The sequence below is a fragment of the Electrophorus electricus genome, chromosome 1 (assembly GCF_041902795.1).
Source record: "Electrophorus electricus isolate QZ-2024a chromosome 1, ASM4190279v1, whole genome shotgun sequence".
NCBI classification, from domain to species: Eukaryota; Metazoa; Chordata; class Actinopteri; order Gymnotiformes; family Gymnotidae; genus Electrophorus; species Electrophorus electricus.
Window position 1 is genome coordinate 44429506 of NC_137497.1, and position 22555 is coordinate 44452060.

The 22555-nt window shown below is 49.6% G+C and overlaps 1 protein-coding gene across 3 annotated transcripts in view; it reads left to right on the forward strand.

Moving 5' to 3' along the window:
* rttn (rotatin) overlaps positions 1-22555 on the forward strand; it is a 42298-nt gene that overhangs the window by 15533 nt on the left and 4210 nt on the right. For all 3 annotated transcript variants that reach the window (XM_081721692.1, XM_035526361.2, XM_035526362.2), the window contains exons 27-45: positions 1498-1643; positions 3049-3268; positions 3419-3547; positions 3808-3918; positions 4866-5024; positions 7059-7136; positions 7264-7450; positions 7677-7783; positions 8178-8271; positions 8569-8758; positions 9144-9234; positions 12787-12937; positions 13106-13243; positions 13754-13938; positions 14010-14115; positions 16199-16296; positions 18022-18099; positions 18582-18708; positions 21235-21425. In XM_081721692.1, coding sequence (XP_081577818.1) covers positions 1498-1643; positions 3049-3268; positions 3419-3547; positions 3808-3918; positions 4866-5024; positions 7059-7136; positions 7264-7450; positions 7677-7783; positions 8178-8271; positions 8569-8758; positions 9144-9234; positions 12787-12937; positions 13106-13243; positions 13754-13938; positions 14010-14115; positions 16199-16296; positions 18022-18099; positions 18582-18708; positions 21235-21425 — 2586 coding nt within the window. The remainder of the gene's footprint in view (positions 1-1497; positions 1644-3048; positions 3269-3418; positions 3548-3807; positions 3919-4865; positions 5025-7058; positions 7137-7263; positions 7451-7676; positions 7784-8177; positions 8272-8568; positions 8759-9143; positions 9235-12786; positions 12938-13105; positions 13244-13753; positions 13939-14009; positions 14116-16198; positions 16297-18021; positions 18100-18581; positions 18709-21234; positions 21426-22555) is intronic.

The window sequence follows — 22555 nt, forward strand, 5'->3', positions numbered from 1 at the left end:
GTTGCTTGTTATTGTATTTCGATGCAAAACATTAGTGCATGATTCACTTGCTACCTCCACTGGTGCTCATCAGTATACATATATGCAGAACGTCAGAGTGTGATTCGCTTGCTGGAGCCAGCATTAATGTAAATGTATGCAGAAATAAGAGCACATTATAGCATGGTCCACTCCTGACTGCTGGTCATTATTGGGAATGTATGCAAACAAGGTGGCTGTGATGGAGCTCCTGGTGCAGCTGGCCATAATAATGTTCTGAGCAGTAATACCCTGAACAGTAATAATACTCTGAGCAGTAATAATACTCTGAGCAGTAATACCCTGAACAGTAATAATACTCTGAGCAGTAATACCCTGAACAGTAATAATACTCTGAGCAGTAATACCCTGAACAGTAATAATACTCTGAGCAGTAATAATATTTACTTAAAAAACCCATAAGGAGCTGTGTGTGCGTCCGCGTGTGCGTCCGCGTGTGCGCGTCCGTGTGTGCGCGTCCGTGTGTGCACGTCCGTGTGTGCACGTCCATGTATGGGCATCCGTGTGTGCGCGTCCGTGTGTGTGCGTCCATGTATGGGCATCCGTGTGTGCGCGTCCGTGTGTGTGCGTCCATGTATGGGCATCCGTGTGTGCGCGTCCATGTATGGGCGTCCATGTGTGCGCGTCCGTGTATGGGCGTATGTGTATGGGCGTCCGTGTATGGGCGTCCGTGTATGGGCGTACGTGTATGGGCGTCCGTGTGTGCGCGTGCGCGTCCGCGTGCGCGCGTCCGTGTGTGCGCGTCCGTGTGTGCACGTCCATGTATGGGCATCCGTGTGTGCGCGCCCGTGTGTGTGCGTCCATGTATGGGCATCCGTGTGTGCGCGTCCGTGCATGGGTGTCCATGTGTGCGCGTCCGTGTATGGGCGTACGTGTATGGGCGTCCGTGTATGGGCGTCCGTGTGTGCGCGTCCGTGTATGGGCGTCCGTGTGTGCGCGTCCGTGTATGGGCGTCCGTGTGTGCGCGTCCGTGTATGGGCGTCCGTGTGTGCGCGTCCGTGTATGGCCGTCCGTGTGTGCGCGTCCGTGTATGGCCGTCCGTGTATGGGCGTCCGTGTGTGCGCGTCCGTGTATGGGCGTCCGTGTGTGCGCGTCCGTGTATGGGCGTCCGTGTGCGCGTCCGTGTGTGCGCGTCCATGTATGGGCGTCCGTGTGTGCGTCCGTGTGCGCGCGTCCGTGTGCACGTCCGTGTGCGCGCGTCCGTGTGTGTGCGCGTCCGTGTGTGTGCGCGTCCGTGTGTGCGCGTCTGTGTGTGTGCGCGCCTGTCCCTCACCCGCCATCTGACATCTGCTGATCAGAGTGCCATGAAGTGGCAGGTGTGGGGATGGGATGAATCATGGACCACATTAAGTGTGTGTGTGTGTGTGTGTGTGTGTGTGTGTGTGTGTGTGTGTGTGCGCGTGCGTGTGTGTGTGTATGTGTGCGTGTGTGTGTGTGTGTGTGTGTGCGTGTGAGTAGGACACACCTGTCCTTCTGGATCTGTTGCTGGCTGTGGAGCCCCAGGTGAAGGCTGAGGACCTTCAAGGCTTTGGTCAGCAGCTCCAGAGAGAGCTGACAAACCTCTTTAACACACTGCTGCTCCGACTCACCTATACCTCAGACAGGTAACACACACACACACACACACACAGCCCGATCCCTGAGTACATAATGAGTGGCTCAGTGTGCCTCTGCCAGGTCCAGACGTATCTGTCTCTGCACAGACACACGTATGTCAAACACACCTCCCAGCCAATCAAGGCACTTGAATCATTACCAGGAAGTAGCTCCTCTTCTCTGGTGGTGACAGGCCCTGCTCAGCTTGTAGGAAGAGAAGTGATATTTGACTGAGTGATACAGAAGAGGCTCATTAAACGTGCCGTAGGCTGTTAGATGCTCTGAGCTGATTCCTGGGAAACAAAACTGAGTGTTCTTTAGTGTTCTTTACACACCAAAACCAGCTTCTGATTGGTAGAAATATCAATATCATGCTAGCCATGTTTAAATTACAGTACAGCAGACCAGAAATCCCAATTTGTCTAAGACACATTTTGACTATTTATCATATACAATTTGCTTTTAGACAAATTGTTCTTTTAACACAAGTTTATAATGTGTATTTTTATATGTAATTCCTGAATTATGCCGTACATTATCCAGCCTGAGTCACGTTGGGAGTGAATGTTGGAAGAAACGTGGTGATATCTGGGAACTACTAGAAATTCTTCATTATAACCCTGTGGAAGTCTCATGACCTTTTAAAGCTTAATCAAAAGTCTTTTTATTTTTTAACCTTAATTCAGTATTTTAAATAAGTGGTGAGGATTCCAGTTTCACAGTGATTGTCTTTTTCTCTGTCTTCTCAGAGGACTGTATAGAGAATACCGTGTTTGTTCTGTCCACGTGTCCTGTGGGTGTTCATGACGGGGTGGAGCGAGTGCTCACCTGGGGGGGGGAAAGAGACACTCCAGCTCATCCCACAAACGAGACCCAGTGAAACCATTTAGGCAGGCCTGCAGGAACCCAGGAAGCTGAGTTTAGCCCATTGACCGTTCTCCTCGTACTGGTGTCGCGTCCTGGAGTGGTAGATGCTCCTCCTGCTTGTCTGGGGCAGAGATTGACAGTGTTTATCAGAAGGTGTTTTAGCACTTTGTTTCACAGGTGTGAGTGTATGCAGTCTTGTAATAATGAACAGACCCAAGGTACTAAATGGTGAGATGCCAAGACACCCAAACTCTGCTCTCTGATTGTGTTATTATAGACTTAATTTGGTTATGGCCGTGTCTGTGTGTGTGTGTGTCTTTGTGTCTGTGCGTTGCTGCATGGGGTGTTGGTATCAGAACTGTCTTGAGGTTGTCTATGTGTGTGTGTGTGTGTTCAGGTCGTGTGTGCTGCTGCGTGGTGTGTTGGCGTCAGAGATGACTTAATAATGTGTGTGTGTGTGTGTGTGTGTTCAGGTCGTGTGTGCTGCTGCGTGGTGTGTTGGCGTCAGAGATGACTTAATAATGTTGTGTGTGTGTGTGTGTTCAGGTCGTGTGTGCTGCTGCGTGGTGTGTTGGCGTCGGAGCTGTCCGTGCGGTTGCTGCAGTGTCTGCGGTTGTCAGACGCGCCGTGTTTCTACGGCCTTCCCTCTCTGGAACACACCCTGCACAGCATGACACACACCACCGCCGTGCCCGGCTGGAGCACAAACGTCCCCGGCACTGAGCCGCACACATTGTGCAGGAAGTACCTGAGTGGGCTGCTGGAAGTACGTACACACACACACTCACACACACTGGGGGGGGTCTACATGCATGTGTGGTTCATCATTTAAAGAATAAATGAATCAAATTGCTCCTGTCCAGAGTCTCACTGTTCTGTGGCGTTCCCGGGCCACGGCTCTGACCTTGTTTCCTAGGTGATTTCCTCCTTCTGTGTGGAATGGGGAGGGAATTGCATGTCCTTCATGGGAAAAGGAGTGACAAAGAACGCTGTGGTGTGTCTTCTTCACCTCACACACGAGGTGATGGCTGAATGCAAAGATCAGGTCTGTCTGAGAGTGCCACCCAAAGTAACGACTATCCAGATTTCAGGAATGAACTTCATAGTAAATAGAAAACTGCCCTAAAGTGTGTAGCCTTGAGTAAAGTGTGTTGTATACTTGTATGTTCAGAGTACACAAAGTGGTTTTCATCCTTTCCTAAGTTTTCTGTGTGTGCGTGTGCATTTGCGCGTGTGTGTGTGCTTTTGCATGCGTGTGTGTGTATGTGCGTGCGCGCGCGTGTGTGTGTGCGTTTGTGCGTGCAGGACTGGCTGCCTCTCTGGTCCCTGGGGCAGGATCAGGGTTCTGACGGATCGTCTGCGGCCCAGCTGGGTCTGGCCTGGCTGATTCCTCTGTGGGTCGACCGAGACCCAGAGGTGAGACCCGCCACATGCGCAGGGTCACCCTGTCCTCCATGCAGCATGCACACTACACTTCACTTAAGAAAGAAAGAGGAGCCTGTGGACAGATAAGAGATGTTAATAAGAAGAGTAATGCATACAGCACACTTTGATGACAGTGCCATCTCTAGGTGTTCTTCTGTCAAAAGTATAAAGAAAAACAATACAATATATAATGAAATATAAAAGAACAGCAAAATTTAATAAGAATGAAATGTGTGTGTGTGTGTGTGTGTGTGTGTGTGTGTGTGTGTGTGTGTGTGTGTGTGTATATATATATATGACTACAAGCATGTGTTTAATGCTGACACATAAGATATTCCAGTATGTTCTAAGCAACACTGCAGCTCATCAGAAAGGGACACCCCCCCCCCCACCCCACCCCTGTGGGCAGCATTCCTTGATAAACATGGAATTCCTCTTCATGCATCTTAAAGGCATAGCTCTTCGTACCAGAGCCAAGGTGCCCACCAGTGACCGACACTAAAGTCAGCAAGGTATCGCTGATCACATGGTATTGTCCCTTTAAGAGCACGGCTGACGTTGCTCCGCCCCCCCCCCCCCCCCCCCCACTCGCCTGGTTGACCAGATGCTGTGCTGAGCTGGTCCCAGGGTAGAATCAGGGTAGTGTGTGTGTGTGTGTGTGTGTGTGTGTGTGTGTGTGTGTGTGAGAGACTATATTGGGTACAAAACAGTGCCAGGGCTGTCAAAATGTGTGCCAAGCCTGATGTGTGCGTGTGTGTGTATATATCTGCGTATGTGTGTACTCGCGTATTTGTATATCTATTTGTGTATATCTGTGTGCGTGTGTGTGTATCTGTCTGTGTGTATATATTTGTGTGCTTATTTGTGTGTATCTGTGTGCGTATGTATGTATGAATCTGTATTTGTGTGTGTGTGTGTATCTGCGTGGGTGGTACCAGGTGCGCTGTGCCAGCCTGGCACTGGGCGCGGCCCTTTCCTCAGTAGCAGGCGGCTGTGTGGCGCTGACGGCCAGCTGCCAGAACATCTCAGGGGGTGTGTGGGCCACACTGCTCAACATCCTACTGGACACTCAGGAGTGTAGCATGGTGCGCAGAGAGGTGGGCCAACACACACACACACACCCACACCACACATCCATCCCACACCCTCCACACACGACTCCTGCCCACCACACCACAAATGACTCGTGCAATGGTTTGTCCTATAGGGTTAAGTGTTTTGTATAGCAGAGTTTAGTGGTTTAACCTGTGGAGTTTAGGGTTCTACTCTACAGGGTTAAGTGTTTTGTATAGCGGGGTTTAGTGGTTTAACCTGTGGAGTTTAGGGTTCTACTCTACAGGGTTAAGTGTTTTGTATAGCGGGGTTTAGTGGTTTAACCTGTGGGGTTTAGGGTTCTATTCTACAGGGTTAAGTGTTTTGTATAGCGGGGTTTAGTGGTTTAACCTGTGGAGTTTAGGGTTCTATTCTACAGGGTTAAGCGTTTTGTATAGCAGGGTTTAGTGGTTTAACCTGTGGAGTTTAGGGTTCTACTCTACAGGGTTAAGTGTTTTGTATAGCAGAGTTTAGTGGTTTAACCTGTGGGGTTTAGGGTTCTATTCTACAGGGTTAAGTGTTTTGTATAGTGGGGTTTAGTGGTTTAACCTGTGGGGTTTAGGGTTCTATTCTACAGGGTTAAGTGTTTTATATAGCGGGGTTTAGTGGTTTAACCTGTGGGGTTTAGGGTTCTATTCTACAGGGTTAAGCGTTTTGTATAGCAGAGTTTAGTGGTTTAACCTGTGGGGTTTAGGGTTCTATTCTACAGGGTTAAGTGTTTTGTATAGTGGGGTTTAGTGGTTTAACCTGTGGGGTTTAGGGTTCTATTCTACAGGGTTAAGTGTTTTGTATAGCGGGGTTTAGTGGTTTAACCTGTGGAGTTTAGGGTTCTATTCTACAGGGTTAAGTGTTTTGTATAGCGGGGTTTAGTGGTTTAACCTGTGGGGTTTAGGGTTCTATTCTACAGGGTTAAGCGTTTTGTATAGCAGGGTTTAGTGGTTTAACCTGTGGAGTTTAGGGTTCTATTCTACAGGGTTAAGTGTTTTGTATAGCGGGGTTTAGTGGTTTAACCTGTGGAGTTTAGGGTTCTATTCTACAGGGTTAAGTGTTTTGTATAGCAGAGTTTAGTGGTTTAACCTGTGGAGTTTAGGGTTCTATTCTACAGGGTTAAGTGTTTTGTATAGTGGGGTTTAGTGGTTTAACCTGTGGGGTTTAGGGTTCTATTCTACAGGGTTAAGTGTTTTATATAGCGGGGTTTAGTGGTTTAACCTGTGGAGTTTAGGGTTCTATTCTACAGGGTTAAGCGTTTTGTATAGCGGGGTTTAGTGGCTTAACCTGTGGGGTTTAGGGTTCTACTCTACAGGGTTAAGTGTTTTTGAGTTGCGTGCTAAGGTACGTCTTCCTTCGAGCCCTGATTCTCGCCTGCTTTGATCCCTGAGCCATGTGAGGCAGGTCTGCTGTCTCAGAAGGGCCCTGTCCTGTGGGAGCACGCCGGAGTGCTGACTGTACACGGCTGTCCCAGTCAGCGTGCACCCCCCCCCCCCACACACACACACACACACACCTGCTTCTGAGAACGCAAAGCCAAGGACCTGCTTTCATTAAAGCCTTCTTATACTCCAGACTGTAGAGAAGATGGATGCTTTTTTTAATAGTCAGACTCCTTTAAAAATGCTCTACAGTCCAAAGTGCAGCGTAATGTGTGTTTGTGCTTGAAGGACCAGTTGAGGTCATTTGCCCCAGTGGATGGCATGAATCCAGAGACTGATGTGACTCCCAGGGGCAGTTTGTGGCTCTGCAGATCTGTACACTAAAACAGATCAGCTCTCTGGTTCACGTCATGGAAGTAATGGCTTAGATTCACACGCTAGCTTCAAGTTAGCTTCAAGATGTCAGACTTTTTTATGCTTTGAATGTTACGCAAAGGTCACTGATATTAATTTGGCCAAGAATAATATTCACATGAATCTTGAAGGTCATGAGTTAATGCGACTGTGCAGTAAGGGGGACTGTGTCGCCTCATGTTCATTTCACAAGCACTTCTTCCATTCTGCATGCAGATGGCAGTATTGCTGACTTTTCTGCATTTCTCTCCCTAGGTTGCATTTGTTTTACAGAATCTGCTTGTGATGCCAATGCCCTGTAATGCGGTGGAGGCCAGGGAGAGTTTCTGGCAGGTAGGGCAACGAGAGACGCTTTGCTAATGGCCTCAGCTTTCTGGATGGAATAAAAGTTACGAAGGCCAGAAAGCGTTCCAAGTCAATTCTTCACAGTTCTCTCTGTTCTTCATTCTCTCTCTCTCAGAGTCCGTGTGTGCATGACGAAACTTCGGGCTTGTCCCTGGTGGGCCTGCCTGCCTTGCAGGCACTTTTGTGCCACTGCCATTTTTTTGAGCACGTGGATCAGATGGTGAGGAGCTGCTACAGGGGTCAGCACGCCTTCTCGCTCTGCCCCCCTCTGGCATATGCCCCGCCTCACATCGCCCGTCCTGGTACGGTCCACACACACCAAATCTGGTTTCCGTGTTAATACCACTATTCTTATACCCACAGGCGTATGTTACTGGAAATATAGCTACATTTGATTTACAGTAAATTTGGTGTTTTCATTTCACTACAGTGTCGTCCATTTTAAGTGTGTGTGTGTGTGTGTGTGTGTGTGTGTGTGTGTGTGTGTGTGTACATGTGCGCGTGTGTTTATGTGTGTGTCACCTACAGATGTGAACGATGCTCTGAAACTGTGGAGAGGTGCAGTTCCTCTAACCTCCACCAGAGGTGTAGTTCCCGCACGTACTGCCGATTCCATGTCTACATCCAGTACTCTGGTCAGTGGATACATGAATAACCCTGTCACCCATTCAACCAATCAAATGTATTAAACACAACCCCTGTGTATATCCCATAAGGCCTGCTGTCACATCATTTACATTTATTGCATTTAGCTGATGCTTTTGTCCAGAGTGACTTACAATCATGTCTGAACACATCTTGAATTATTGAGGGTTAAAGGTCTTGCTCAGGGGCCCAACAGTGGGAACTTGGCAGTCGTGGGGCTTAAACCAGCAACCTTCTGATTACTAGAACCAGTACCTTAATCACTGAGGCAGATGGGAGATGTTCTAGTGGAGATGTTCTGAGGGAGATGTTCTAGTGGAGATGTTCTGAGGGAGATGTTGTAATGAAGATGTTCCTTCTGCCTGTGCCATTCTTCTCATCCAGCTCTTTCCAAGCAGCGCCAGTGAGACCCATTCCCCTGTCCCGTCGTCCTGCCCGGCTGCGCGGGACGTGCTGGTTGGCCGGCTCAATGCCCAAGGCAAGAATGAACAGAGCACGGAATACTTGTGCTAGCTTAGCTGGAAACCACTAAAATGCACTAATAAACAGAATCCATCACGACTTCAGTCATTCACAGCTCCAGTTTGTATACTGTAAGAAATCATCTATATATTATGAGCAAATTTCAGGTTGAGTATGACGTGAATGTGTTTGGCTGCGACATGTCAGTGGTACTTTGTAGGAGACGGCGTTTGTGGTGGGGTGGGTTGATGTGTCCATGCATATCCCAGCATGCACTGCAGTGGTGGAGTTACTGCTGTGCTTTGTGTTCTAGGACAGAGTGACATGGAGAGCTCAGACTCCTCCCTGTCTCAGCAGGGTGTGGAGGGGCCCGCCTGCGTTGCTATAGTAACTCCACATCTGTTGTCTGGTGTTTGTGGCGTGCTCGCCAATCTGGTGGCAGTGTTGCCAGAGTTCAGTCTGTCGGCCCTCACACAACACCACATCCTGACGGGCATGGTCAGGTTAGACGCACGCACGCACGCACACACAAATATACTCACAACAACACGTCTTTTCAGGTTAGAAAACACACACACAACTTTGCAGTGTATTAGTGTCATTACTCACTCAATGATGAATTATATTTGACTTACAATTATGACTGAACACAACTTGAATTACTGAGGGTTAAGGGTCTTGCTCAGGGGCCTAACAGTGCTAATGTGGCAGTGGTGGGGCTTGAACCAGCAACCCTTTGATTACTAGACCAGTACCTTCACCACTGAGACACCACTGTGCCACTGCTACCTTTTTATGATGTGCTCAGTATCCAGTTAGAATAAGTCAGTACAGGGAGCAGCATGAACACACTCAGCCTGACAGGGAGTGTGTGTGTGTGTGTTGTAGCTTAGTGGATGCTCTGGTGTTGGAGGACAGTGTGAGGAAGCTGAAGACACTCCCTCTACTTCCTGCTGAAACAGAGGACGCCAGGAGCCAGGTGTGTTCTGGCACTACCTCCAACACCTCCCTCACACACACACACACACACACACACACACACACACACACACACACACACACACCGCACACACACACACATACACACCACACACACTCACACACACACACACACACATACACTCTCACACACACACACACACACACACACTCTCACACACACACACTCACACACACACACACACACACTCTCACACACACACACTCACACATACACTCTCACACACACACACACACACACACACACATACACTCTCACACACACACACACACACTCTTACACACACACACACACACACACACACACACATACACACACACACACACACACACCGCACACACACACACATACACACCACACACACGCACACACACACACACCGCACACATACACACCACACACACACACACACACACATACACACACACACACACACACACCACACACACACTCACACACACACACACACACACACACACACACACACACACCGCACACACACACACATACACACCACACACACGCACATACATGTGTGGTGTGTATGTGCGTGCGTGCGGTGTGTGTGGTGTGTATGTGCATGAGTGCGGTGTGTATGTGCATGCGTGCGGTGTGTGTGGTGTGTGTGTGTGTGTGCGGTGTGTGTGGTGTGCATGTGTGTATGTACGTGCGGTGTGGGTGATGTGTTTGTGCAAGCGTGTGGTGTGTGGTGTGTATGTGCATGCGTGCGGTGTGTGTGGTGTGTGTGTGTGTGCGGTGTGTGTGGTGTGCATGTGTGTGGTGTGCATGTGTGTATGTACGTGCGGTGTGGGTGATGTGTATGTGCAAGCGTGTGGTGTGTATGTGCGTGCGTGCGGTGTGTATGTGCGTGCGTGCGGTGTGTGTGGTGTGTGTATGTGCGTGCGTGCGGTTTGTGTGGTGTGTATGTGCGTGCGTGCGGTTTGTGTGGTGTGTATGTGCGTGCGTGCGGTGTGTGGTGTGTATGTGCGTGCGTGCGGTGTGTGGTGTGTATGTGCGTGCGTGCGGTGTGTGTATGTGCGTGCGTGCGGTGTGTGTGGTGTGTATGTGCGTGCGGTGTGTGTGGTGTGTATGTGCGTGCGTGCGGTGTGTGTGGTGTGTATGTGCGTGCGTGCGGTGTGTGTGGTGTGTATGTACGTGCGGTGTGGGTGATGTGTGTGGTGTGTATGTGCCTGCGTGCGGTGTGTGTGGTTCTGTATGTGCCTGCATGTGGTGTGTATGTGCGTGCGTGCGTGCGGTGTGTGTGGTGTGTATGTGTGTATGTGCGTGCGGTGTGGGTGATGTGTGTGGTGTGTATGTGCATGCGTGCAGTGTGTGTGGTGTGTATGTGCATGCGTGCAGTGTGTGTGGTGTGTATGTGCGTGCGTGTGGTGTATGTGCGTGCGTGCGGTGTGTGTGGTGTGTATGTGCGTGTGTGGTGTGTATGTGCGTGCAGTTTGTGTGGTGTGTATGAGCGTGCGTGCGGTGTGTGGTGTGTGTGCGTGCGTGCGGTGTGTGTGGTGTGTATGTGCATGCGTGCAGTGTGTGTGGTGTGTATGTGTGTGTGCATGTGCACACACACACACACCACACACACACACACACACACACACACACACACACACATACACACACACACACACACACCGCACACACATACACACCATACACACCACACACACGCACATACATGTGTGGTGTGTATGTGCGTGCGTGCGGTGTGTGTGGTGTGTATGTGCATGAGTGCGGTGTGTATGTGCATGCGCGCGGTGTGTGTGGTGTGTGTGTGTGTGTGTGCGGTGTGTGTGGTGTGCATGTGTGTATGTACGTGCGGTGTGGGTGATGTGTTTGTGCAAGCGTGTGGTGTGTATGTGCATGCGTGCGGTGTGTGTGGTGTGTGTGTGTGTGTGCGGTGTGTGTGGTGTGCATGTGCAAGCGTGTGGTGTGTGTGGTGTGTATGTGCGTGCGTGCGGTGTGTGTGGTGTGTATGTGCGTGCGTGCGGTTTGTGTGGTGTGTATGTGCGTGCGTGCGGTTTGTGTGGTGTGTATGTGCGTGCGTGCGGTTTGTGTGGTGTGTATGTGCGTGCGTGCGGTGTGTGGTGTGTATGTGCGTGCGTGCGGTGTGTGTATGTGCGTGCGTGCGGTGTGTGTGGTGTGTATGTGCGTGCGTGCGGTGTGTGTGGTGTGTATGTGCGTGCGTGCGGTGTGTGTGGTGTGTATGTGCGTGCGTGCGGTGTGTGTGGTGTGTATGTGCGTGCAGTGTGGGTGATGTGTATGTGGCTGCGTGCGGTGTGTGTGGTGTGTATGTGCCTGCATGCGGTGTGTGTGGTGTGTATGTGCGTGCGTGCGTGCGGTGTGTGTGGTGTGTATGTGTGTATGTGCGTGCGGTGTGGGTGATGTGTGTGGTGTGTATGTGCATGCGTGCAGTGTGTGTGGTGTGTATGTGCATGCGTGCAGTGTGTGTGGTGTGTATGTGCATGCGTGCAGTGTGTGTGGTGTGTATGTGCGTGCGTGTGGTGTGTGTGGTGTGTATGTGCGTGCGTGTGGTGTGTATGTGCGTGCGTGCGGTGTGTGTGGTGTGTATGTGCGTGTGTGTGGTGTGTATGTGCGTGCAGTTTGTGTGGTGTGTATGAGCGTGCGTGCGGTGTGTGTGGTGTGTGTGCGTGCGTGCGGTGTGTGTGGTGTGTATGTGCATGCGTGCATGCGGTGTGTGTGGTGTGTATGTGCGTGCGGTGTGGGAGATGTGTGTGGTGTGTATGTGCCTGCGTGCGGTGTGTGTGGTGTGTATGTGCGTGCGTGCGGTGTGTGTGGTGTGTATGTGCGTGCGTGCGGTGCGTGCACATACACACCACACATACCACACGCACAGACATGCACACGCATGCGGGCGCACACAACACACATGCACGCATACACACACCTCACACACACGCACACACACATATGCGCACGCATGCACGTGCACACCCACACACCACACACCACACACACACACCTCACACACATTCACGCACACACACACCGCACACACAACAAAGTTGTCACTGTTGGGCCCCTGAGCAAGACCCTTAACCTTCAGTTACTCAAGTTGTACTGTCATAATTGTAAGTTGCTTTGAATAAAAGTGTCAGCTAAATGCCATAAATGTATTTATGTGTGCATGTGTGTGTATATAAAACCTCTGTCTGAATATCCTGTTTCTCTGAAAACCTATCTTGTGTGTGGTGTTTTTTAATCACAGGACATTTTCTGAATGTCACACTCTTTCCCTCCCTCTCTCTCTCACTCACTCACACACACACACACACTCTCACACACACACATTCACTCACACACACATACACACACTCATGCACACACACACTCACACACGCACACACATACACACACACACGCACACACATACACACACACGCACACTCTCACACACACACACACACGCGCACACACGCTCACACACACACACACTCACACACTCACACTTGCTCATCCTCCCCCTCACTTTTTGTGTTTCATCGTACTGCCTGCCTCCAGGTGCTGGGCTGTGTGTATTACGTGGGAAGTGTGTGTAAACTTCTACGGTGTGCAGCTCTGCAGACACAGGAGGTCTTCTCCCAGGCAGACCTGCTACAAGCCCTGCTCCCTCGCCTGCTATCAGTGCTCACATTGGCCGTCACAGACTTGGGTAAATGGCCACGGACCACGCCACACCCGCACCCATGTGAAAATACAAGTGTTTAGTGTTTTAATGTAACTAAACAGAATATCCACACAGAGAGTAGATCCACACTCACTGTCAGACCGTGCACATGCGTGTGTATGTGTGTTTTTATGTGTGTGTGTGTGTCTCCAGACGTGTGCACCCGAGGTGCTGTGCTCTCCACCTGGACTGATGTGTTGTCTCTGTTGGTGACGTTGCTGCGCAGACGCTCCGCTGCTGCGGCTCCGGCTGTCTGCGCCTCTCTGGGGAAACACTGGCACCGCATCTCAGGTGCCCCACACGCACACACACACACACACACACACACGCAGATCACCGGCATCATGAAAATGGGAGCGAGGGATGAATGAGGCCACAGTGTAGGGGAGGAGGCCAGGACTTACACAAACCCCCTGCAGAAGAGATTCATGGAGAGAAGGACAGAGAATTTTGCAGGCAGAGGAGTGATGGCTCATTGTCTGGGGATGGAGAAAGGGAGGGAGGGGGAGAGAGAGGGGGAGAGAGGGGGGGGAGAGGGGGGGAGAGAGAGAGGGGGGGGTGAGGGAGAGAGAGGGAGAGAGGGAAGTAGTGGGAGGTAGTGGGCTACTTTAATGCTGCAGGGAGTGTTGGTCTTCTAGAGCAGGTGTGGTGCTGCACTCTCACTGATGGTGAGATGAAGTCCTGGTGAAGTTCTCAGTGTGTGTTTGTCCTTCGCTCACATTTGACGTCTGGAGGACAGAGAATGCTGAAGGTCTCTGAACCTTTCCGAGCTGCTCCTGCTCTCTGTCTGTCCCTCCTCAGACTCCGTCCGCGTGGGCATGCGTGACGGTGACACGGCGCTCTGCATGACCTCACTGCACTTCCTGTGTGTGCTGTTGTGTGAGGAGGTGAAGGGGAGGCGTATGTATGGTGAGGAGCATGCCCCTCCGCTCACCACAGCTCTGAATGCTCAGACGGGAGAGGAACTGTGTGACTTACTGCTGGAGGTAGGTCACGCACGCACAGACACACGCACAGTCTCCATGGCTCATGTAACATTTCCTTCTGCTCCACACAGAAATTTGAGAAGACCCAGTTCCAGGATCCTCTGAAGAAGGTCATCAGCAGAGCCCTTGTGTCTCTTCTGGCCTGCAGCCACACTGCACAGACCTACGCCAGCAAAGGTGTTCCCCCAGGGCCACGCCCCCCTCCATGCTGTTCCCCCAGGGCCACCCCCCCCACCAAGCTCTGTTTCCCCAGGGCCACGCCATCCCAGTTTACCATAGCTCTCAATGCCATGGACCCCCAGATCTACACCTTTACTTAAGATAGGAGGTAAAGGCGGTCCTAGAAATATTGTTTACTTGAGCTTCGAACAAGAGACTGGGATCTTTAACAGTTAGAGAAGATGTGATTGGGAGACCATTGAGGTTCACTGAGTAATTAAAGAGTGAGGACCTCGCTGTCTCTGGGTTTAATAGAAGCACCTCTGTTCTGTCAGGATTAAGTGAGAAAGTTCCTCAACATCCAGTGTCTGACGTCCTTTATGCGTTCCTCAATAATTCTAAGTTGAAGCATGTCCTCTGGTTTGGCTGAGACATATAGCTGAGTGTCATCAGTGTAGCAGTGGAAACTAGCTGTGTGAGTGTGTGAGTGTTTAAGTATGTCACCTAGAGGTAGAAAAAAGCATTAGGTTCAAAATTCAAAGTTTATTTGTCACGAACATAGTGGTATATACATGGTATAATTGGCAGTGAATCGCTTTTTGTAACTGCTCTGTCTGAGCCGAGGAGAGATGGAAATGGAAATGGATGCGGTTTAGTGAATAAATAAATATGTTATGATGGATGAAGAGGGAATGTATAATATGCATATATACAATGTACAATTTCCAGATTTTTTTACAATTCAGTTTTTACAAATTTTTTTATGATGTTATTGTGGACATCATACACATAGTTGTCCCCACAGTTCATCAGTTGCCCTGATTCAGGGCCCGAATGGCCTGCGGAAAGAAGCTCCTCTTCAGTCTCTCTGTGTTGGTCTTCAAGGAGCCAAAGCACTTCCCTGACCTCAACAGAGAGAAGAGCCTGTTGTTGGGATGGGTGGGGTCCTTCACAATTCTCCTGGCCTTGGTCTGGCACTGCTTGTAATAGATAGTCTGCAGGTCAGGAAGTTCCGTGTGAGTGATGCGCTCTGCTGAACGCACTACCCTTTGGAGTGCTTGTCTGTCCTGCTTGGTGCTATTCCCAAACCAGACTGTGATGTTCCCCATGAGGATGCTCTGGATAGTGCAGGTGTAGAGGTTTCGCAGCACCTTGGAGGGCAGTCTGAAGTCTCTTGGGCGTCTGAGGTGGTAAAAACGCTGACAAGCCTTCTTTGCCAGGGAGTTGGTGTGGCGGGACCAGGACAGGTCCTGCGAGATGTCAACTCCAAGGTACCTGAAACTGTCTACTGTCTCCACCGTGGTTCCATTGATCCTCACAGGTTGGTAGTGCTGCTCCTGCTTCTTGCTGCAGTCCACAATCAGCTGCTTTGTCTTGCTGATGTTCAGGAGGAGATTATTTTCCTGGCACCAGTTTTCTAGGTGTTTAATCTCCTCCAGGTAGGCCCTCTCATCGTTGTCTGAGATCAGGCCCGTGACGACGGTATCGTCAGCAAACTTGACAATGATGGTGGAGCTGGAAGTGGCTGTGCAGTCGTAGGTGTACAGTGAGTAGAGCAGGGGGCTTAGGACACAACCCTGAGGAGCTCCAGTGCTGAGGGTGAGGGTGGATGAGGCGCAGTTGCCCACCCGTACTGATTGTGGTCTGTCTGTTAGGAAGTTGGAGATCCAGTCACACAGGGATGGATGCAGTCCTAGATCCGCCAACTTGCTAGTCTGGAGGGGATGATGGTGTGAAATGCTGAACTGTAGTCTACAAACAGCATTTTAACATAATTACCCCTCCCTTTGTCCAAGTGGGTCAGTAAGGTGTGGAGCAGATGTGCAATTAGTTAGTGTTAGGGTTAGTGTTAGGGTTGGGGTTAGGGTTGTAGTTTGTGATGGGGTTAGGGTTGGGGTTGGGGTTGTGGTTGAGGTTGGGGATAGATCCCCACATGCAGGAGCAGTGGTTTAACATGGGCGAATGTTTAGTCTTTTATGAGCGTGGATTAGCTCACGTAATGTAATTACACATGTATATTAAGGCCTTGGGTAGTGAGGCAACTCCCCCGCCTGTTGCAGCTGTCACTCATCGCGTCCTCATCCCTTCCTCTCCTCTCCAGCTGGCTTCCTTGATGCATGTGTGGAGAAGATGAAGACCATCCATTCACAGCTTCAACTGGAGTCTCTGAAACCCTGCAAAGCCGCACATAAGAAAAAGGTACAGAACTTTCCACCAGCAAAGCACCTGCCGTGTGAAGGCCAGAGAGTTTCAGGTAGATGGCGAGTAGGTGTCAAGATCCACAGCCACGCATTGCTTCCGCACTTCAAGGGCTGTGATTTCTTCCGCGGGTAGGCGTGGATACCACTTCTGCCAGAGCTGAGCCACACGCACACAAACACTTTGTATACTCACATACAGGATTGACACGCAGTCTCACACTCTGAAGGGTGTGTCTATAAATAACATTCAGATGCTTGGATATGTAAATCTGGAATCACTCCCAGGGTTCATGAGAATTTTGATCACCCCTACAAACCCTCCCAGTTACTTCCTCTTCCTTAGGAGTGCATGTCCAAACCCTATGGGTTCATACACACAGAACACAAACATATACATGCTCCAGGATCGGAGGGCAACCTGGGCACTGAGGTTACAGAGATAGTGCTGTATTGATTACTGTTTATGAAATGCAACCCTTTTCCACAACACAGCTTCCAGGTTCCTGTTTTCACTTGCATTTAGAAATTTCAGTACATCACTCTTTCTTAACCCAGCCCACTTCTCTTAGCCTGCCGTTCTGCTCTCACGCATGCAAAAATGCTCGAGGGAGTTACAGAGGAGTTCAGACGTACGACAGTCGCCCGTGTTCCGCACCAGACCAAGAGACACCTTTACAACAAGATTTTTTATTGGACATTCAAGCTGTCAAACATTCAAACATTTTTTAGAGCCCTTAAAAACCTTTTCTCTTTATTTGGTTACTGGATAAAATAAAGTATGTTTGTTATTACATTATAAAAAAGAACTTTGCAAAAGGCTGCAGAAATGTATTTGATCTGTTATGCCTAGCGGTGCATAAAAATGAGTGTGTGTGTGTGTGTGTGTGTGTGTGTGTGTGTGTGTGTGTGTGTGTTATATCAGCTCCACTCCTGTCCCCAGGAAGCTGCTGGTGTGTGTGTGTGTGTGTGAGAACCACAGAGCTCAATCAAGAAAAATCAATAAACCAACCGCAAGGTGAAATTTCATCAGCATAGTTTACATTAGTCACAATAAACAGCCATACTAGTAGCAACACACACATGCACGACACACACACACACACACACACACACAAACACACCAGTGAATCCCTGATGAGCTGAAGGCAGGCCTAATTCTGGCAGCATTCTGAAAACTCAACAGCTGCTGTTTCTTGCTCTTGCTGCTGAGAGTGTGTGCTAAAGTGAGTTAGGGAAAAGTGCCGAGCTTGTCCGACATTTGGAGCCATGGGTAAACAAAGTCACCGCTTGGCAGTGGGGATTTCACCAGGATTGGCTTCGTGAAACTGAGAACAGAGCCTTCGTTCCAGAACAGTCAGAAACTCAATGCAGACGAGCCCCTCCCTTTCAGCACTGCGGTACCACATTTGAAACAGTAAACATAAAACAACCCACCGCCGACGCTCTAAGAGGTTATACAGTTTACAAAACTTTATGCCAGTGTGAACTCAGAGAGCCACCTTGCTTAGGGCAGTGTGGAGCTGGTGTGTGTGACTGAAATTCTGTTCAACGTCTCCGCGTTGGTGCTGCCCGTGTGCCCACGTGTAGTTAATTGTGCTTTTCTTTCCCAACAATGGATACCGAATAACAAACGGCGTTCATAATCCAGAAAATCACCGTATAACTGTACCGACTTCCCTTTGTGGTAATTAGTTTCAGTCATAATCTGTTTGTGTGTTAACAGGAAGAGGCCAGCTTGAAGGAACTCAGGATGGTCCTTGAGCTCCTGAGGAACTGTCTGTACAGACATCAGAGATGTAAAGTACGTAGCCCCTCCATGTCTTGAACTCTCACAGTTTGGGGTCGGTTGGTGGTATCCCAGAAGGCTTTGCTGTTTCTGTCCAGCGCCTGTTAAGTCGGTATGAGTCAAGATCATTTGGAAGCAAAGCTCGCAAACCCGTTTAACGGTACCAGAGTCACTGTCATTTTATGTTTGCTCTCCGACACTCTTGGGAGGAACTGTAGCAGTGATTCTGGCAGAAATGCCGATCCTGTCTGAAATTCCAAGCGTTTCCATGGCAATGCAAGGGTGTTAGTGATCTGTATGTAACCTGCCGGCACTGCCAGCCCACTTTCTTCAAACTTTTTTTCTGTAATAATATGTAAATGTAAATATTTGAAAATGTAATTCTATGACCTAAACATTGTAGATTTAGTTGTTTTACCAGCCAGTGTATTCTGAACAGTGTTACAAGATCACTATAATTTGTGACTGACTGTAATTGCGTGTGCCCTCCCTACCAGGAGGTGGCGACAGAGCTCCGGATGGCTGCTGTGCTGCTGGCTCTCTGGCCCTGGCTTGTGCTGCACGACCAGGTCATGACCCCAGCACTGGAGCTGCTGTGCGTCTACACGGCCAACTGCAGCACAGGTGAGACAATGAGACATGGGCAAGGGTGGGGCAGGACGGAGGAGGGAGGGGTTGGAGGGGGTGGGGTTTGTGTGGAGGAGGGAGGGGTTGGAGGGCGTGGGATTTGTGTGGAGGAGGGAGGGGTTGGAGGGGGTGGGGTATGTGTGGAGGAGGGAGGGGTTGGAGGGGTGGGGTTTGTGTGGAGGAGGGAGGGGTTGGAGGGGTGGGGTTTGTGTGGAGGAGGGAGGGGTTGGCGTGGGTGGGGTTTGTGTGGAGGAGGGAGGGGTTGGAGGGCGTGGGATTTGTGTGGAGGAAGGAGGGGTTGGAGGGGGTGGGGTATGTGTGGAGTAGGGTGGGGTTGGAGGGGGTGGGGTTTCTGTGGAGTAGGGTGGGGTTGGAGGGGGTGGGGTTTGTGTGGAGGAGGGTGGGGTTGGAGGGGGTGGGGTTTGTTTGGAGGAGAGTGGGGTTGGCGTGGGTGGGGTATGTGTGGAGTAGGGTGGGGTTGGAGGGCGTGGGGTATGTGTGGAGTAGGGAGGGGTTGGAGGGGGTGGGGTATGTGTGGAGTAGGGTGGGGTTGGAGGGGGTGGGGTTTCTGTGGAGTAGGGTGGGGTTGGAGGGGGTGGGGTTTGTGTGGAGGAGGGAGGGGTTGGAGGGGGTGGGGTATGTGTGGAGTAGGGTGGGGTTGGAGGGGGTGGGGTTTCTGTGGAGTAGGGTGGGGTTGGAGGGGGTGGGGTTTGTGTGGAGGAGAGTGGGGTTAGAGTGGTGTTAAAGAAGAAGATGCCACAAAATCTGGTGCGATATTAGAAAAGAAAAATATAAATGAGGGAGATTGAAAGTTAAAATGGGCAGAGTTTGTACAGATTGGGCTGTGTGTGCCTACTGCAACATCCCCGGTTAGCGGAGTCCAAGTCCAGCACTGGTCAAGTGACGGGGCTACAGTAGGAGCAGAGCTGTGGGGTGGTGCCGCTACAGCTCGGACATCAAGGATGGCAGCCGTGAAGTTTTAAGTCATTTGTCTAAAGCTGGCAGTTTAAAACCGAAACATGCATGTTTACATAGTCACTGCATCGCTGGTTTGTGCTTAATAATGTAATGATCCACTGTATTTATTCAGGCCTTTGTCATCACAGAGATTTGACAGGTGTGTGACGTGTGAATGGTGGTGTCTGTGTGAAGTTGCTTACACCTAGGGAGGATGGCAGGGTGTGTGTGTGTGTGTGTGTGTGTGTGTGCGCACCTGCAGTCTTTGTGCAGAGACCACGCTGACCTGCTATCAGCTCCGTGTGCATCTCATCCTTAGACAGGATGTGGCATCACACCCGCAATTCTGCAATTAACCGAACCAGTGGGTTTTTCCTGCTTTCTTTCATTTTCTTTTTGTTTCGTTTGTTTTTCTCTCCTTCCTGTGTGTTTGGAATGTGTGTGTGACCTGTGCTGCTCTGGTCTTCCTCTCGTACTGCTCCAGACCCCCGTAGGAGTCGTAAACTCCTCTTCCTGGAACAGTAATGTCTATCATTATCATGGTTTTCTTCTACCCACGTGCATGCAGCTAGTCAGTAGTTACATCAACACTCATTAACGCTGTGACATAATCAGGCCTTTATATGAATCTAATCTACCTTCTTAAAGCAGGATTTGCGTCATCCAGGGTAAAGCCGTCCTGTTGTGAAAGCTCTCGCGTGTATTTATAGCGTGTGTGGGAGGGGGAAGCAGTCATTGCCTAAAAGACCTATGATGCCTTTTGATTTCTTATTAAGTTTCCAAACTTCTAGATGTGCGTGACTGCTAGAATGACACTTCATCGAGCATTAACATCTCTCTCTCTCTCTCCTCCTAAAGGTATTTTTAGAGTGATAGGTGGTGGTGTGATTTTATAGATAGGATTAATTGTCTTTAACCTGTCAGTATGAAGGTGCAAGTAGACTTAGAGAGGCCTTACACTACTCCGCCATCCAGCTGCCTCTGACATCACTGTCTCTTCTTATTGCTTTTTATTGTCTGATTTTTTGTTTGTGCCATAGAAATCATATATATATATATATATATATGCGCACACACACAAATAAATATATATATATATATTTGTGTGTATATAGATATTTATTTATGTGTGTGTGTGTGTGTATATATTTTATTTATATATATATGTGTATGTATATATATATATATATATATATATGTGTGTGTATCTATATATATATTTATGTGTGTGTGTGTATATATATATATTTATGTGTATGTCTTTCTGTGTCTGTTATTTGTCTTTGCTGGGAGACTCATGTTATAATTGAGTGGCAGATGTGTTGGGTGGTGTGAGAGATTGTTGTGGAGTAACTTAAGTGGTGAAATCATTTTTACCAACAGCAAAGGAAAACATGGGACCAGTGTGTGAGTGAGCGAGCAGTTTCTAACGAAAGGATGTTAAATATTATCTCTCGCTGTCTCGCTCCCTTTCTCTCTCTCTCTCTCTCCCTCTCCCATTTTCTTTTTTACTCTCTTTCTCTCTCTCTTCATTTCTCCCTCTTTCTCGCTCTCCCTCTCTCTCAGCGTGCAGGGCCGTGTGCGGTACCACCACTCACGCTGCTCTTCCCAGGCCAGTGGTTCTGAGTTCTCTGATGCAGGGGGTCATGAAGCTGGCGTCTCAGCGGCCGCCTGACAGCGGCTCTGTGCACAGTCTGGCCTTCTCCCTGCTGGCCAACCTGGCTGTCTCCAGAGACTCCAGAGGCCTGCTTCAGAAGGTGAGCACGTAGGCTCCCTGCAGCCTGTCGTCTGGTCCAGCTCCAGGGACCAGGATTGTGTTTACCTAACCCAGCTCATGAAAAGGCTGGATTAGTCACTGATGTGTGCTGGGTCAGGAATGATACTGTCCTGCTCTCCAGTTATCGTGTGATCTAGCCTGTGAGGACGATCAACACCGAGGACACCACAAGGCTTTACAGGAGTCCTCCACACATTAGCATGTTTGTGCATACAGGTTTAACTACACTGGCCATGCCACCAGCCATTCTGAGCTCTCAGTCTCCTCTCAGCTGTTCGGGTCGTTGCACATCACTCTGTTCCCCAGCCCGCTCCTGTGTGTGTGTGTGTGTGTGTGTGTTGGACTGTTCCATTTGACTTCCACTGAATCTGGCATTAATGAGGGTTTTCAGTGATGATTCAACTATCAGCTGTCAGCTCTGTCTGTGATGCCTCAATGGGTCCTCCAGTCAACAGGCAGCAATGATGTGTTGGTTCTGTCTGTGTAGCTTTTGTGGCTCTGCCTAAGAACACTGCTAACCTGAGCATGAGTGCTAACCTGAGCGTGAGTGCTAACCTGAGCGTGAGTGTTAACCTGAGCGTGAGTGCTAACCTGAGCGTGAGTGTTAACCTGATCGTGAGTGCTAACCTGAGCGTGAGTGCTAACCTGAGCGTGAGTGTTAACCTGAGCGTGAGTGCTAACCTGAGCGTGAGTGCTAACCTGAGCGTGAGTGCTAACCTGAGCGTGAGTGTTAACCTGATCGTGAGTGCTAACCTGAGCGTGAGTGCTAACCTGAGCGTGAGTGCTAACCTGAGCGTGAGTGCTAACCTGATCGTGAGTGCTAACCTGAGCGTGAGTGCTAACCTGAGCGTGAGTGCTAACCTGAGCGTGTATTTAAGTATTTCATTGCCTTAAATTTCTGTCTGAAATTTTTTGCTTTGCTTTGTATAAAAAAGTGAAATTCCTATGACTAACATGGTTAGTCTCAGTTGCCCAAACACTGACTATAAATCCGACGACTTCTTACTGAAAATGACATTGTGAACCTGCCTAGTGAAAGTGACCTACCACACTGTGATATTGTTTAAGAGATTTGTGTCATAAGTTTGTTTCCATATTTAAGCTATGGTG